This window comes from Natator depressus, chromosome 5 (genome assembly GCF_965152275.1).
Source record: "Natator depressus isolate rNatDep1 chromosome 5, rNatDep2.hap1, whole genome shotgun sequence".
NCBI lineage: Eukaryota > Metazoa > Chordata > Testudines > Cheloniidae > Natator > Natator depressus.
This window is the reverse complement of record NC_134238.1, coordinates 70,284,559-70,301,641: the sequence shown is the minus strand read 5'-3', so window position 1 is coordinate 70,301,641 and position 17,083 is coordinate 70,284,559. Positions and strand designations below refer to the sequence as shown.

Genomic DNA, 17,083 nt, shown 5'->3' with positions numbered 1-17,083 from the left:
AGAGAAGACAGAGGGGACATGATAACAGTTTTCAAGTATATAAAAGGTTGTTACAAGAAGGAAGAAGAAAAATTTATTTTCTTAACCTCTGAGGATAGGACAAGAAGCAATGGGCTTAAATTGCAGCAAGGGAGGTTTAGGTTGGACATTAGGATAAACTTCCTAACTGTTAGGGGGTGGTTAAGCACTGGAATAAATTGCCGAGGGAGGTTGTGGAGTCTCCATCATTGGAGATTTTTAAGAGCAGGTTAGACAAACACCTGTCAAGAATGGTCTAGATAATACTTAGTCCTGCCATGAGTGCAGGGGACTGGACTAGATGACCTTTCGAGGTTTCTTCCAGTTCTATGATATGATTATTTGAAATGTGAGGCTTTGGACATCACAAAATATTAATCCCTAGAAACGCTTCTATTGACATGAAATAAACTTCCAGCCTCTGAAATTAAATGCTTTTCAATATTTTATTGATGTCAATGTAAAAAAACAGAACTAGTATATCTGAAAAAAATATTGCAGTAGTAATATACTACTTTAAAAACTACATGGAGATTTAACTTAAAGGAAGTAGAACAAAATAGTTCTATGAAACATAAAAAATGTGCCAGATACCTATTTAAATATAGGAGGTACAAAGATAAGAGATAAAACAAATCTGTTAATCTATAATTCATCTGGCCATTTTGAGAAGTGCGTTAAATTCACTTCCAAGCCTCCACCTCTTCTTTTTTCTTTATTAAAAATGTAATGCTCATGAAAAGTGCCAGATTAAACAGCTCTGGAGACTGGAATCTGCTTATTCACGGAACAGTTACAGCATGAACCCACACAGCACCCTGCTAGCATGCCTCAACACTTAGAGGGACCACCTCTAAGAACACAACAAGTTATTTCAGAGTAACAGCCGTGTTAGTCTGTATTCGCAAAAAGAAAAGGAGAACTTGTGGCACCTTAGAGACTAACCAATTTATTTGAGCATAAGCTTTCGTGAGCTACAGCTCACTTCATCGGATGCATACTGTGGAAAGTGTAGAAGATCTTATTATATACACACAAAGCATGAAAAAATACCTCCTCCCACCCCACTCTCCTGCTGGTAATAGCTTATCTAAAGTGATCACTCTCCTTACAATGTGTATGATAATCAAGTTGGGCCATTTCCAGCACAAATCCAGGTTCTCTCACCCCCCCCCCCCCACACACAAACTCATTCTCCTGCTGGTAATAGCTTATCTAAAGTGACCACTCTCCTTATGGCTGATTTAGAACAACGGTTCCTCAGCTCTCGTCCCCTAACGCCCCTACTCTACTTGCGCTATATTGATGACATCTTCATCATCTGGACCCATGGAAAAGAAGCCCTTGAGGAATTCCACCATGATTTCAACAATTTCCATCCCACCATCAACCTCAGCCTGGTCCAGTCCACACAAGAGATCCACTTCCTGGACACTACAGTGCTGATAAACGATGGTCACATAAACACCACCCTATACCGGAAACCTACTGACCGCTACTCCTACCTACATGCCTCCAGCTTTCACCCTGACCACACCACACAATCCATCGTCTACAGCCAAGCTCTGAGATACAACCGCATTTGCTCCAACCCCTCAGACAGAGACAGACACCTACAAGATCTCTATCAAGCATTCTTACAACTACAATACTCACCTGCGGAAGTGAAGAAACAGATTGATAGAGCCAGAAGAGTTCCCAGAAGTCACCTACTACAGGACAGGCCCAACAAAGAAAATAACAGAACGCCACTAGCCGTCATCTTCAGCCCCCAACTAAAACCCCTCCAACGCATTATTAAGGATCTACAACCTATCCTGAAGGATGACCCAACACTCTCACAAATCTTGGGAGACAGGCCAGTCCTTGCCTACAGACAGCCCCCCAACCTGAAGCAAATACTCACCAGCAACCACATAGCACACAACAGAACCACTAACCCAGGAACCTATCCTTGCAACAAAGCCCGTTGCCAACTGTGCCCACATATCTATTCAGGGGACACCATCACAGGGCCTAATAACATCAGCCACACTATCAGAGGCTCGTTCACCTGCACATCCACCAATGTGATATATGCCATCATATGCCAGCAATGCCCCTCTGCCATGTACATTGGTCAAACTGGACAGTCTCTACGTAAAAGAGTAAATGGACACAAATCAGATGTCAAGAATTATAACATTCATAAACCAGTCGGAGAACACTTCAATCTCTCTGGTCACGCGATTACAGACATGAAAGTCGCTATTTTACAACAAAAAAAACTTCAAATCCAGACTCCAGCGAGAAACTGCTGAATTGGAATTCATTTGCAAATTGGATACAATTAACTTAGGCTTGAATAGAGACTGGGAGTGGCTTAGTCATTATGCAAGGTAACCTATTTCCCCTTGTTTTTTCCTACCCCCCCCCCGACATTCTTGTTAAACCGTGGATTTCTGCTGGAAATAGCCCACCTTGATTATCATACACAATGTAAGGAGAGTGGTCACTTTGGATAAGCTATTACCAGCAGGAGAGTGAGTTTGTGTGTGTGTGGGGGGGAGGGGGGTGAGAAAACCTGGATTTGTGTTGGAAATGGCCCACCTTGATTATCATACACATTGTAAGGAGAGTGGTCACTTTAGATAAGCTGTTACCAGCAGGAGAGTGGGGTGGGAGGAGGTATTTTTTCATGCTTTGTGTGTATATAATAAGATCTTCTACACTTTCCACAGTATGCATCCGATGAAGTGAGCTGTAGCTCAGGAAAGCTTATGCTCAAATAAATTGGTTAGTCTCTAAGGTGCCACAAGTTCTCCTTTTCTTTTAACAATGAGTTAGTATCCATGCTTATTCAATCTTAGGACTGTCTGCTGAAACTGCTAGCAGGGTGTCAATTAGTTCCATGTATGATTATAGTTTGTATGATGTGCAACCTGTCTGTCAGAAACTGAGACTGCAGTATCAATTCCATGCAGAGATGCATCTGATTAGCTGATTCATGGACTGAAATTTGTATCAGACACTTAGGAGGGCACTTTACCCACTTATCCAGAAGCAAAGCTCCTTTTAACTTGAGAGTTTAAGGTGGAAGAATTGTTACAGATCAAAGGAAAAATACCAAAAACACAAATGTTCATCCAATTTTTGTAACTGAAGATTTGTCATATCTATACACACAACACATTGGGCCATACTCTGTTCTCAGTTACACGTGGGCAAATTCAGTGGTGTTGCAGCAGTGCAGATGAAAGCATATCTTGGACCTTTACATCCATAAAATTTTTCTCAATATAAAATGTTGCTAATTTATTCTGTTATATGCTAACCCCAATGGAATAGCATAGGTAATAGCCACATAAGCTTCTTTTCTGACAAGTTAGCAGTTCCCAAGGCATGTCCATGTGGGTTCTTTCTTGCAGCACCCAGAGCTAGTGTGGAGGATAGGCACTGCCTTGTTTTTGGGAATCAATAATATCCCTCTGTTACAAGAAAGGACAGAAACAAAACATCAACTACACAGTTTATATTATATAACTGCACATATAATAAATATTCTCAGTTATATTCTTAGGCCATAAAATGAGAAAATGAACATTAAAACAAATCCAAAATCCTAAAAATAATTTCCTATAAAAATGACTGATTTTTCACCAAGTACAGTAACTTCTGCTCAATGCCAAAAGCAAACCATGTGTCTCTTCTAAGTAGCTAATGCATAAAACATCTATGAACATGAAAAATCTTTGAAGCAAAGTAGCTTGGAAAAGCAACTTAAATGTATTAGGCAGTGATGCTTAAACTAGCAAAAGCTGGGATATACTATTAGTTTCTACTGAAAATACTGTCAGAAAGTTTCAGTCTAGTATGTAAGAAAACTGACATTAAGTTTGTTTAACCTCAGAAATACTGTAGCATATCTAATACTTAGACTGAACACAAACTTTGTACCTTTGGAACAAATGAACTTGCATTAAAATCCCCTAGGACAAGCAAGCATTACTGGTAGCCATTAGAAATGCCTAGTAAAGAGGTAAGTAGTGGTCAGACACAGAAAAAGGGTGAGAAAAGGTCACAGAAAACACACACGCCCACTGGAAGACAAAACAGAAGGAATAAGAATACTTTATTAGACAATTTACCAGCATCTCGTCAGTCCCAGACAAGTTGTCCAGTCCAGTTCTCTGCTGATGTGTTACAGGGGTGATAAAGGCCAGGGTACTAAACTCACTAAACTAGAAAAAACAAACAAGGATCGACCCTTACTTAACAGTTGGACATGTGCCACTGAAGGGATACTGTTTCACTCTGAAATGAGCTTTGGACAAAACAGAGAACATGTAATACAACATGAATTCTAAGCATGTGAAAGCACACATTAAAACATTTTACAGCTATAGCAGTGTAACTTACTTGAAATTTGATTTTTCATCCATTTTATTTCTACTTAGTAAAAATGTGTGAATCTGGCAGGGAGTTGAGGGCTATGATGGGCATATTGGGATGAACTTCATGGCTATAATAGGTCACTGAAGTGGGAACTTTTTTCTCTTTTTGGTTTTAGAAAACTGTTCTACTTGTTTTTCTTGTTTAAATTGTTTTAAACTTTTAATGTATGTCAAAGATTCATTGAACTTTCAGAAAGCTTTGGGTTTTTTAAAATTAAATAAAATACATATCTGATAAATATTTCTATATTTAAGAATAGAAAGTTAGCATGCAAACATGTCAAACAAATTTAAAACACAAAACATAGGAAAATAAAGTTAAAATACTTTTAGATTAGTTACATTACAGTAACTGTGGTTCTTCAAGATGTGTTCTCTTTATATAGCACACTGTTCTTGTGCATGTATCCCAGGCACTTGAGTTTGGATTCTTCAGGCCAGCAGCATCCATTGGCGGCTGCACCTGTACTCTAAGGGCTGGTCTTCACTACGGGAAGATCAATGCTGCTTATTTAGCGGATCTAGCGAAGACCTGCTAAATTGAAGGCAGAGCGCTCTCTGGTCAACCGAGGTACTCCAGCTCTCTGAGGAGAGTAAAGTAAATCGGAGAGCATCTCCCAACGACATAGCACAGTGAGGACGCTACGGTAAGTCGACCTAAGCTACATTGACTTCAGCTATGTTATTCATGTTGCTGGAGTAGCGTAACTTAGGTCGATTTACCCTGGTAGTGAAAACAAGCCCTAAGGGTCATCGTGCCTCTAACCCAAGGGAGTAATGGCAAGGCAACCCCGATCATCCCTCAGTCCCTTCACCAATGCAGAATCTAGGTGTTCTCAGACTCCATAGCAGCAGAGAAGGGGGGTGGGGTATGGAACACATCTGGATGACACATCTTGAACTACAGTTACTGTAAGGTGAATAAGTTTTTTCCTTTTTGAGTGCTTATCTATATATATATATTCATTCCACTTTTGGTCATTCATAAGCAGCAACCTAGACCACAGGACATAGGCACTAGGAATCTATTTGAACAACGATTGTAAGATGGCTCTGCCAAAATGAGCATTGGATCTTGATGTTTCTATTATGAAGTAATGTAGTGTAAGCATATGCGTATAATTCCAAGTTGCTGCCTGTCATAAATATAAAGGGAAGGGTAAACCCCTTTAAAATCCCTCCTGGCCAGAGGAAAAATCCTCTCACCTGTAAAGGGTTGAGAAGCTAGGATAACCTCGCTGGCACCTGACCAAAATGACCAATGAGGAGACAAGATACTTTCAAAAGCTGGGGGGAAGAAAAAACAAAGGCTTCTGTCTGTGTGATGCTTTTGCCGGGGACAGAACAGGAATGGAGTCTTAGAACTTAGTAAGTAATCTAGCTAGATATGAGTTAGATTATGATTTCTTTAAATGGCTGAGAAATTAAGCTGTGCTGAATAGAACGGATATTCCTGTCTGTGTCTCTTTTTGTAACTTAAGGTTTTGCCTAGAGGGATTCTCTATGTTTTGCATCTAATTACCCTGTAAAGTATTTACCATCCTGATTTTACAGAGGTGATTCTTTTTTACTTTTTGCTTCTATTAAAATCCTTCTTTTAAGAAACTGAATGCTTTTTCATTGTTCTTAAGATCCAAGGGTTTGGGTCTGTGGTCACCTATGCAAATTGGTGAGGATTTTTACCAAACCTTCCCCAGGAAGTGGGGTGCAAGGGTTGGGAGGATTTGGGGGGGGGGGGAAAGATGTTTCCAAACAACGCTTTCCTAATAAATAAACCCAAATAAACGTTTGGTGGTGGCAGTGGAAGTCCAAGGGCAAAGGGTAAAATAGTTTGTAGCTCGGGGAAGTCTTAACCTAAGCTGGTAAAAGTAAGCTTAGGAGGTTTTCATGCAGGTCCCCACATCTATACCCTAGAGTTCAGAGTGAGGAAGGAACCTTGACATTGTCCTACATATTTCTACTATTGGAACACTTTTCAAAGAAGCTGCAGAAGCTGCTTAACCACAGTGGGGTGAGTGGGCTGTCGTCCTTGAGGGTGGATGTCAGTTATCTATTTGATAGTCTAATTTAATACAAGCAGAAAATCAGTTCAATAGTTTGTGTTGATACACTCTGACCTTGCATACTCACCCATACCTGCATGAACAACAAATAACCTAGGGAATGTCCTAAATGGCTTAGTTCTATCTAGATAGAAGTTGTCATAAATATAAAGGGAAGGGTAAACACCTTTAAATCCCTCCTGGCCAGAGGAAAAACCCTTTCACCTGTAAAGGGTTAAGAAGCTAGGATAACCTCGCTGGCACCTGACCAAAATGACCAATGAGGAGACAAGATACTTTCAAAGCTGGGGGGGGGGGGGGGGAGAGAGAGAAACAAAGGTTCTCTCTGTCTGTGTGATGCTTTTGCTGGGAACAGAAAAGGAATGGAGTCTTAGAACTTAGTAAGTAATCTAGCTAGATATGCGTTAGATTCCGTTTTGTTTAAATGGCTGATAAAATAAGCTGTGCTGAATGGAATGTATATTCCTGTTTTTGTGTCTTTTTGTAACTTAAGGTTTTGCCTAGAGGGATTCTCTATGTTTTGAATCTGATTACCCTGTAAGGAATTTACCATCCTGATTTTACAGAGGTGATTCTTTTACTTTTTCTTCAATTAAAATTCTTCTTCTAAGAACCTGATTGCTTTTTCATTGTTCTTAAGATCCAAGGGTTTGGGTCTGTGTTCATCGATGCAAATTGTGGGGATTTTTCTCAAGCCTTCCCCAGGAAATGGGGTGTAGGGTTTGGGAGGATTTGGGGGGGGAAAGAGGTTTCCAAGCGGGCTCTTTCCCTGTTATATATTTGTTAGACACTTGGTGGTGGCAGCAATAAAGTCCAAGGGCAAAAGGTAAAATAGCTTGTACCTTGGGGAAGTTTTAACCTAAGCTAGTAAAAATAAGCTTAGGGGGTTTTTCATGCAGATCCCCACATCTGTACCCTAGAGTTCAGAGTGAGGAAGGAACCTTGACTGAAGTGTAAACTTTATTTTTGCCTTTGTTGGAATGTGGCTTGGGAAAAATACAGGCACGTATATTACTTGGTTGAAATGGAAGTCAAAGACTAGCTCTGGCAAAAACTTTGGGGAAGGCAACAAGGTCCTCCTGTCCCTATGAGGCATCATATACGGAGGTCCCATCACTCTACTGCCTTTCTGGCCAATGTTATAGCCACTAAGAGGCTATTTTGATGGAGAAGTGGAAGAGGAAACATAGCATGGGGCTGAAAGGATGGACCCATCAGCACTAGGTCGAAATCCCATGAAAGGAGAGGCACCTGCATAAGGCCCTTCAAGAATCTAGCTACTGTGGGACATGAGAATGTTCAATGGCCCTGAATGGGAGCATGTCAAGCTGAAATGGTTGCTAGGTGAACATTAAGGGAATTTATAGACAGACAGTCTTGAATTCCTTAAGGACAGGAGATATTCCAGTATATCAGGTATGTGAGTTTCAGAGATAACGGACGTTGGTGGGATTGACTGAATAAACCAACCTTTGAAAAGTCCTTTCTACTGTGGATAAGGATATTCTGTACCTCCACCCAGTAGCTTCTCTCTCTACCAATGTTACCCTGCCAGGCTTCATGGTATGAGGTGCATGGATGATCTGAAGGGACCATCTACCCCTTCCTTTTTGATATTATATCTGGCTGAAGAGGTAATTGGACTGGAGGACAAACAGAGATTCATCAGGTCTGAGAACCAGAACTGCCTTGGCCAGGCTGGTGCCAGCATGATCTTCTTGGTTTAGTCCCCAGATGACTCTTGAGATTAGTGGAATCAGAGGATATGTATACATTAGATTTGGAGTCCAGGGGACTCTAATCACTTCTGACAGAGATCCCTGGTCCTGGCCGTATCTGGAGCAGAATTTGTAACATTTTTTATTCTCCTTTGTCACAAAGGATCAACCCCACTTTGTGAATATGATTGTCTCCTTCACTGACCATTAGTGGCTGCTTGAAAACTCCCTGCTGGAGTAGTCCACTATAACATTCTGCAAACATGGTAAGTGAAGTGCTTTTGGGGTAATCTCATGCCACATGCACCAATTCCAAATGTGTACAGTCTCTTGACACAGAGGAGCAGATTTTTCTCCCTGCTGCTTGCTGATATAAAGCATCACTGTGGTGTTGTGTGTTGCAATTTGAATGACTTAGTCTCTGAGAATCATTAGGAAAAAATGGCCCTTAGTTCTAAAATGTTTCTGTGTAACCAGGCTTCCTGAGAATCCAAAGGCCTTAAGTCTGAAGATTGTCTAGGTGGGCTCCCCATCCTAGACTGGAGACATCTATGATTAGCATCTTGGATGGCTATGGTGAAAGATACTTGCAGAGGCTTCTTCCACCACTTTAATGGTGACAGAACTTTTGGAGGAAACTGCACCTTCATCTCTAGACGTTTGTTGGGCTGATACACTGACTTCAATGACCTTTTCATGCACTGGAGGGGAAATCTGGAATGGTATGTTACATATGTGCAGGAGGCCATGGACACCAGATATTTGAGACAAGTTCGCATCAATATCTGATAATGATACTGTAGGCAATTGTCTAGATCTTCTATGGCTTGAAATCTTTTCTTGAGGCAAATAGGCCCTTATTGTAGGGGATGCCAGAACTGTTCCAATAAATTCTATCCTCTGTGTTGGAATTAACACTGATTTCTTTATGTTGACTCTGAGGCCTAGCAAGGCAAAAAGTTGTATGTTGTATGTTACATTGAGCCTGAGTGATAGAGACTTTCCCCGAATGAGCCAGTCATCTAGGTATGAGTAAACCTGGACACTTCATTTCCTCAAGTAGGTTGCCACTACTGCAATGCATTTGGTAAATATCCTGGCTGCTGTTGATACATCAAATGGCAGAACTCTATATTGGGTTCCAGCCCAAGCCCAAAAGTCTACACAGCAACGAAACACAGTTGGAGCCACAGTCTGAGCCCCGCGAGCCCAATTTAGCTGGCCTATGGGTTTTTCTTTGCTGTGTAGCGATACCCTGAGAAACAATGGAAGACTTTTGGTAGAGGTCTGCTCAAGGATTTTAGTTCCAGACACTCCAGGAGATGAGGAGTGGTGCATAGTCATGTTCATTAAAAACAGCTTCAGGTAAACTTCTCATTTTTTGTGTTCTGTTCGAGAACAACTTGCAGATGGCACATCTCTCTACAATGTGCCCTTAATTGCTTGAGGCATAATATCCATTATGATGGATGTCCATCACTGAATGTCCATCATTAAGGGGCATTACTGCCTCACAAGAAGGACACATCTTAAATCCTGGAAACCTCTGTTCTATCATAAGGGCTGGACAGTACCAGATGAAGTCCTTCAGAGAAAAAAGCTTTTTTCTGCCCCCCCCCCCCTTTTTTTTTTTTTAAATCAAAAGGAAACACTAAGTATCAAATACATGCTGACACTAACTCTCAGACACTGCTGGCCAAAAGAATCCAAAATCAAGGGCTTGGGGTGCAACAGTGGAACACACATGGACAAACACTTGAAGTAACAGTACATGTTTTAATTGCACTTTCTTCTGTATTTAATGGAACCTGGAATCTACAACAGGTTTAAGTGTTCATCTAATTCAGAGTATGCTGTTGCCCAAAATAAATACAAGTGATGGCTGAATAATATTTGTGTGGGGGGATATTTTTCATTTTATTTTAAAGATATCACCAAGTTTATATTTTTAAAATTAAAAGAAGTTGATGCACAATGAACACCAATTAAAAAGTTACCTTTCTTTCTCTAGTTCTTCTAAATAACCAGTGCTCTCTCTGCTTCCGTTCATCAACCCTCTTCTTGGAAATGATCCCATGGGAACAGGGCTGCATTCTCCTGAACGGCTTGACACGGACCCTTCCCTGCTTCCATATGAACGCAAGGACATCTTTGGCCTTAGCTTCACTCCAGGAAAGTTACCGCTATCCAAGTTCAGTTCTGAATGAAAAATAAAGAACAAAGCTTTGTAGAGCAGAAGCTTAATAGCAGCAAACCTAAAAAATTGTTTACACCTTAATTTTATATTTTGTGTGTGTCATGTAAACTTTTTTTGTCTTCAGGTTGGTGGAAACAAACAGTTTTTTCTACAGATCCCAAAGGAAAATATTGTGTAAACCAACCAACCTTGATAGTACAGTTGGAGGATCATGTTATTAATCTAAACAAAAAGGTAATAAACCCCTATTTGGGCAATACAAATCAAGTGCAGTTTTATGGAAGTTCAATAAAATGTAGCTTGTGTATCAATAGTATTTTGCATGGAGACTTAGGATAAACATTTCAAAAAGCACCTAAGTGATTTAGGGTCTTTAGTCCTATTTTTAAAAGTGACTTAGGCACTTAGGAGTCTTAAGTTTCATTGAAAGTCAGGGGGATTTGGGATCCTTGAAAGTATTACACCTCAGCAACTACGATTGGCAAGCAAGTAACCCTATTTAAAAATCTTTCCAAATTTACCTTTAAGTCGCTCCAACAAATCAATCTGTCCAGAAGAAGCCATTGCCTCATCTTCAATGCTTCCCTGTAGCTGTTTCAGCACCTCCTGTAAAAAAAAAAAGAGCGGAGCACAACTAAAAAAAAAATTCATATCACAACAATTGAAACACAGAACAAATGTATCTCTTCCTCTCCAAATATCAGATTTCACTATAACTACTAATGCAATATTGGCACAAGCCCACTGCAACATTTCATCTGAACAGTAATCCACTGTCATTAAAATGTTATTTGACTTGATTTCAACATTCTTCCAAATATGATTGCATTCAGGAGTTCATTCCCTTAAAATAGCACATCACCTTTTACAGCACAATTCATCTCAGTATTTCAAGGAGTTAGGCGTCCTCTTTATGTTACACGTGGCGAAATCAAGGTGCACAGAAATGAAGGCCAATGTTTTCAAACTTGTGTGCCTAAAATTAGTCTTGCAAATCTATTATTTAGGCACCAAAATAAAAGTAGCTTAATTTTCAGAGGAACTGAGCATCTTTAACTCCCAATGACTTTAGTAGAAGCGTAGGTGCTGAGTTGCCAAAGTTTCTCCATAAAGACTTACCACTGTAGTAACTAAGTGTTAAGGGTCATAACATATTACAGCTGCTACTACCTGGCCTATGAGAAAAAGATTTAAGACTCATACATGTACAGCCTAGGATTTGAAGCAAACATCTCTTTCCACTCTATACTATAAAAGCAATGTTTGATCAAATTATATAACTGAGCAAGAAAAAAAAACACGATGCAGAAAAGATTCACTGTAAAAACACTGATTACCTCCAGGCTCCAAATGCTCAATGCCCTAAATTCAGGTGGACAATCAAATGTGAGTTAGGTCTGAAAGCTTTTGCTATTACAATGGAGACTCCATCAATAACAAAAATAAATTGAAAAGCATTGCCACAGGCAAACCCCTCCCCCTCAACAGGAATAAAATATTATTCATCTTGTCTCATGCTTTAGAAACTGCTTTTAAAAGAAACAGGAGTCACAGAGAGAGACCATGTCCAAATAATTAGAGAGGTACCCCTTAGCTATTATAGATGGATAACTGCTCCTACATCAAGAATTGTGCATCTTTTTGTTTACTGTTACAAACCTAAAGAATTCTAGACAAACAATTACAAGTATCTTCGTCCAGTTGCTGTCCTTTGTATTTTAAGGAAATGTCTGCTGAGCCACTCTTCCTCAATGCAAACAATTCCTGGAACACGTTCAGCAGAGATACCAGATACATTGTACTCCACTAAGAGGTAGGGAGGAAGAGAGAAAGAATGGATTCCCTTAGAAGCTAAGATGTTCTATATTATGATAGGGGTGCAACCTTAAAGTCCTATTCAGGCTCCAATTATTGTCCCCAATGCAAATTTCAAGTATAAGGGTTTTGAGGAGACACTTCCACAGGGTAGGGTGATATAATTTTCCCTGCACCAACTAGGGGTCGGAGCATGGAGCAACTACACAGCCACTCTGCAGTCTCTGGGCTGCACAAGTAGTTGTGGCACACTGTTCAATTACAGGCCAGTGTTTCAGCCAATGGAACTATATAGTTCAGACACAATAACCTGACCCCCTTGATTCCCATGCTGCTGAGGGCTAGAGGTGGGGAGAAAGTCTTTGAAATGAGTTATAAATTTTTTAAACTCCTGGAGAACAAGATAGAGAATTTATTAAAACAACACTAAAAATGGGTTGGTGTGATGTTGTCAAAGGGAATTGCTCATTCATATATTCTCTTATTTCTCTAGCCTAGTCAAATAATTTGTTAAACTACATTTTATCTTTTTTTCCCATTAGATTAAAGGTCAGGTAGCAATTTTCTATCCTGCCAAATTTAAGAGTTGTCACAGATGGTATAAAATATTTTACATGGTGGTTGATGCAAATTAATTTTTTTTTTTTTTTTTTTTACACAAGTCCAGGACCCAATCTGCAAGCTTTTCTTCTGCTGTACTCCTACTGACTTCTGCAGAACTAGTGTTGGGTTTTGAAATTATATCTTTACTCAAAACAACTGAGGTACAATTGTGGTGATGTTGTTTTTGTTAGATATGTATTGCACCATTTTAACTAGAAAAGTGTGTTTTTAAACCTGTGCAAGTGTGAGTGCACGCATTCCTACTTCAATATAACTCACTCTTACATGGATTTAGCTTAAGTCATAGATTCATAGATATTAAGGTCAGAAGGAACCATTATGATCATCTAGTCCGACCTCCTGCACAACGCAGGCCACAGAATCTCACCCACCCGCTCCTGCGAAAAACCTCTCACTTATGTCTGAGCTATTGAAGTCCTCAAATCGTGGTTTAAAGACTTCAAGGAGCAGAGACTCCTCCAGCAAGTGACCCGTGCCCCATGCTACAGAGGAAGGCGAAAAACCTCCAGGGCTTCTTCCAATCTGCCCTGAAGGAAAATTCCTTCCCGACCCCAAATATGGCGATCAGCTAAACCCTGAGCACATGGGCAAGATTCACCAGCCAGATACCCAGGAAAGAATTTTCTGTAGTAACTCAGATCCCACCCCATCTAAGATCCCATCACAGGCCATTGGGCCTATTTACCATGAATATTTAAAGATCAATTAATTGCCAAAATCACGTTATCCCATCATACCATCTCCTCCATAAACTTATCGAGTGTAATCTTAAAGCCAGATAGGTCTTTTGCCCCCACTGCTTCCCTTGGAAGGCTATTCCAAAACTTCACTCCTCTGATGGTTAGAAACCGTCATCTAATTTCAAGTCTAAACTTCACTTCTTTACTGATTTAAGTAAAACAAAATCACCCAAACCAAAATAAAGAGTATCTACAAAGGGTTTTACACCAACTTAACTACACTGTTTTTCAAACAGTAAAAGTTAAATCATTGCAAATTTTGTATTTACTTAATTTAACACTATTTTCCTTATTTTGGGTCTCCTGGAGGGTGGCATCCTAAGTACGAAGGCTCCAGCAGATCTGAGTCCATCTGTATGAAGTGGACCTGTTCTGATGCTATGTCTATGCTACAGGTGCTACAGCAGCACAACTATACTGCTGAAGTACCATCATGTAGATGCTTCCTACAATGATGGAAGGGGTCGCCCCCCTCCCCCCCCCCGCATCACTGTAGGTAATCTGCCTCCCTCAGCATTGGTGGGTAGGTCAACAGAAGCATTCTTCCATTCTAGCTGCATCTACACTGGTACTTGGGTAGGCACAGGCACAACACTCAGGGAAAGCGATGCAGCCATGCCCAAGTGCAGACAAGGCCTCACTGTCAAAACGGCCAAGCATGGGGAAGTTTGTACTGATATAGGCAAAGGAATCATTTAAAGATAGCAATGGAAGGTAGAGAGCTATGAAACATCAGTTAATAGTAAACTTGTTGGTTGAACTTGTGATGGCCTTACACTCAAATTCAACAGCATTTCTGTGTTTATCTGTCTGTATGCAACGCATTAACTTTTGAACATCACAACTGATCATTTCCAAAATTTCAAGGAATGCTCTAGGCATCAATATCTAGAATCCTATCGATTTTCGGGAGGGGGGGGGAGGAGGGAGAGGGGAAAATCAGAAAACCAAAAGGGGGAGGAACATGGGGAACAAATAGAGCCCCTGCCATTTGATTAGCACAGTCACAGCTTCAAGCACCTGTGGAATTGTCTATAGATCAAACTGGTCGATGGCACCAATTTATGCCTTTCTGTATAACTATATCCCTGTTCAGCCTCCCAATAGAATTTAATATGTTGTCACTCTGAATGATTTATCTCCCAGACAGAAAGCAAAATAATGATGGGGGAGGGGAAATGGGAGTCAACGGGGGAAGGGGACATGCACAGAGCCCTGGCCCCAGCTCATTAAAAACACAAATACATTCACACCGGGTAGGCCCAATGGTCTATCTAGCCCAGTAACCTGCCTTCAGATAGTCCTGGTGCAGATACTTCAGAGGCAATCAACAGAACAGGGCAATTTATCAAGTGATCCATCCCCTATCATTCAGTCCCAGCTTCTGGTAGTCTGTTGGGTCTGGGTTTATTATGACAGAACTGTCACTGTTCTTTACATGTTTTGTTTCTTTAACTTTAATGAACTTCTGTTTGTTGCATACTTTCATTTATCTGAAACTTTAAATTTATTCAGACTGTAGCAAAATAAACCAATACTTCTCCTGAAATAAAATTTGAGGTAGATGTAAACAGCTGCCACAGATATCCCAATCTTGGCATCAAGTTGGGTTAATTTGCAAAAAACAAGATATATTGAACTTGCTGGGCCATTTAAATGTAAGCTCTTATTTTTAAGAGGGTCAGTCATTAAATTCAAGTGAGCTTTCCTTTGAGATGCAAGGGAGGTGCAGACACTTGTCAACATCAGGAAAAAATCCAGTTATGAAATGGCTTTAAAAGACACAGTCAGCTGTCTGGGTTGGTGATTTTGACTGACAGCTCTGGGTACCTAGTCAAAAAGAATTTAGAGCCTGATTTTGCATATTTAGTAACATGGTCTTCATATCTGATGTTCCAAATATTCCAATGTACCTGGCCTTGACTGAATGACTTTCATTTTCACACTACATCACACCACATATATGTTTCTTACCATGTTTGTAATCAGAATAGGTTTAAATGTTTATATGTAAAAGCAACTTTTTCTGTTATCAGATTAAGAGATTGCAAACAGGCATTTCTCTCAAACTGTACAACACAAGATTAAAACTAGTACATATTCTACATAATTTAGAATGACAAGATTTAGAACTGCAACCTAAATCAAAAAAGCACACAGAATTTTTGCATCTCGCACTCCTGTCAGCAAAAAAGGACCAATGTTTACTTGTGTTTATATTTTTAAACCAAAAATGCTGAAAGTTTCCTAATGTTTGGTAACTGCATACAAAGGTGGATGGATCTTTCATATTCATCTCCAGTTTTGTGCATCTCTCCCATTAACACAGGTTTTTAAAAAAATAGAAGCAGGGCTGTAAAATGTAAATATAAAAACAAACTCAAATAGGTCTATAGTCAAATGTACTGAGCAGCATTTAAAAAATATTGAAATAATGGGAAAAAAAACCTGAACAATTTGTTATGCATTTGTGGAGGTGTGACCAAGGGACCACTTGGTGTCAACTGGCAGAGGGCACAGGTATAAATAAGGGTTACAGGGTCTGGTTTCTACATACTAGTTAATCAAAGAATGTAATGTAAGGTCTCTACTGAAAGCCTGTGTCATATTGGTACTTAATCATTGTGAAATGTATAGATGGATAATACATAAGGAGTTGTGTGTACGTGTGTGTGTGCATATGTGTGTGTGCGTGTGTGCGCACACCCCCTTAAAATTATGTTCTTAATGTTATTGACTTGGAGCTGGTCACCAGAAGGTGGTAAGTTTCTTCCAGACAGGAGACACTTATCTACCTGCCTGGCTATATGGAGGTTGAGTATTGTATACTTCTCAATGAACATATATTTACAGTCTGAGCAAAATGCTAATCAAGCGATTGCAAAGTCTTCAAGGGAGATTCTAGACAGGAAAAAACAAGCAGCAGGGGTAATTTTTTTTTTTTTAAACAAGTGAAGACAATGGATCACTGGAACTATATTGAGGGTGCAGAGATACAACCAGCTATCCTTCACTCAGGAGACAAGCTGCCAGCTGACTTGTCTTACGAACAGAAGATTACAGCTGGTCTGTCTGGCTGATTCTGGGAGAGAAATTTCAAGTGACCCAACCTTTTTGAGACAGGAGAATAGCTTGTTTAGGCTCTAGAAAGCATGCTATGATTTTATTTTATTTGTAATCATATATTTCCATGAATTCTACTTACTTCTTCTTAAATCTCTGTTCTTTGTTAAATAAACTTCTTGTTTTTACTATACATATATCTAAGTGCTGTGTGTAGAGCAGAGTGGTGATCCTGAGGTGAAACTGGTAAGCCGATGTATACTATTCCTTTTAGGATAGCAGATCCGTGAATTCGGAGTGAGTCCAGTGGAACAGGGGGACACACTGTGCTCAGGAGTTGGAGTGTCCCTATCATTAACCTCTAAAGGGAGAACAGGGCCTGCAGAAGCCTGAAAGGCGGTGTTCATTTTGC

At 40.0% G+C, this 17,083-nt stretch overlaps 1 protein-coding gene across 7 annotated transcripts in view; it reads right to left on the bottom strand.

Annotated features, from left to right (window-relative positions):
* APC (APC regulator of Wnt signaling pathway) overlaps positions 1-17,083 on the bottom strand; it is a 194,472-nt gene that overhangs the window by 102,297 nt on the left and 75,092 nt on the right. For all 7 annotated transcript variants that reach the window (XM_074952956.1, XM_074952957.1, XM_074952955.1 and 4 more), the window contains 2 exons: positions 10,951-11,035; positions 10,230-10,431 (listed from right to left, as the gene is read on the bottom strand). In XM_074952956.1, the coding sequence (XP_074809057.1) occupies positions 10,230-10,431; positions 10,951-11,035 (287 nt within the window). The remainder of the gene's footprint in view (positions 1-10,229; positions 10,432-10,950; positions 11,036-17,083) is intronic.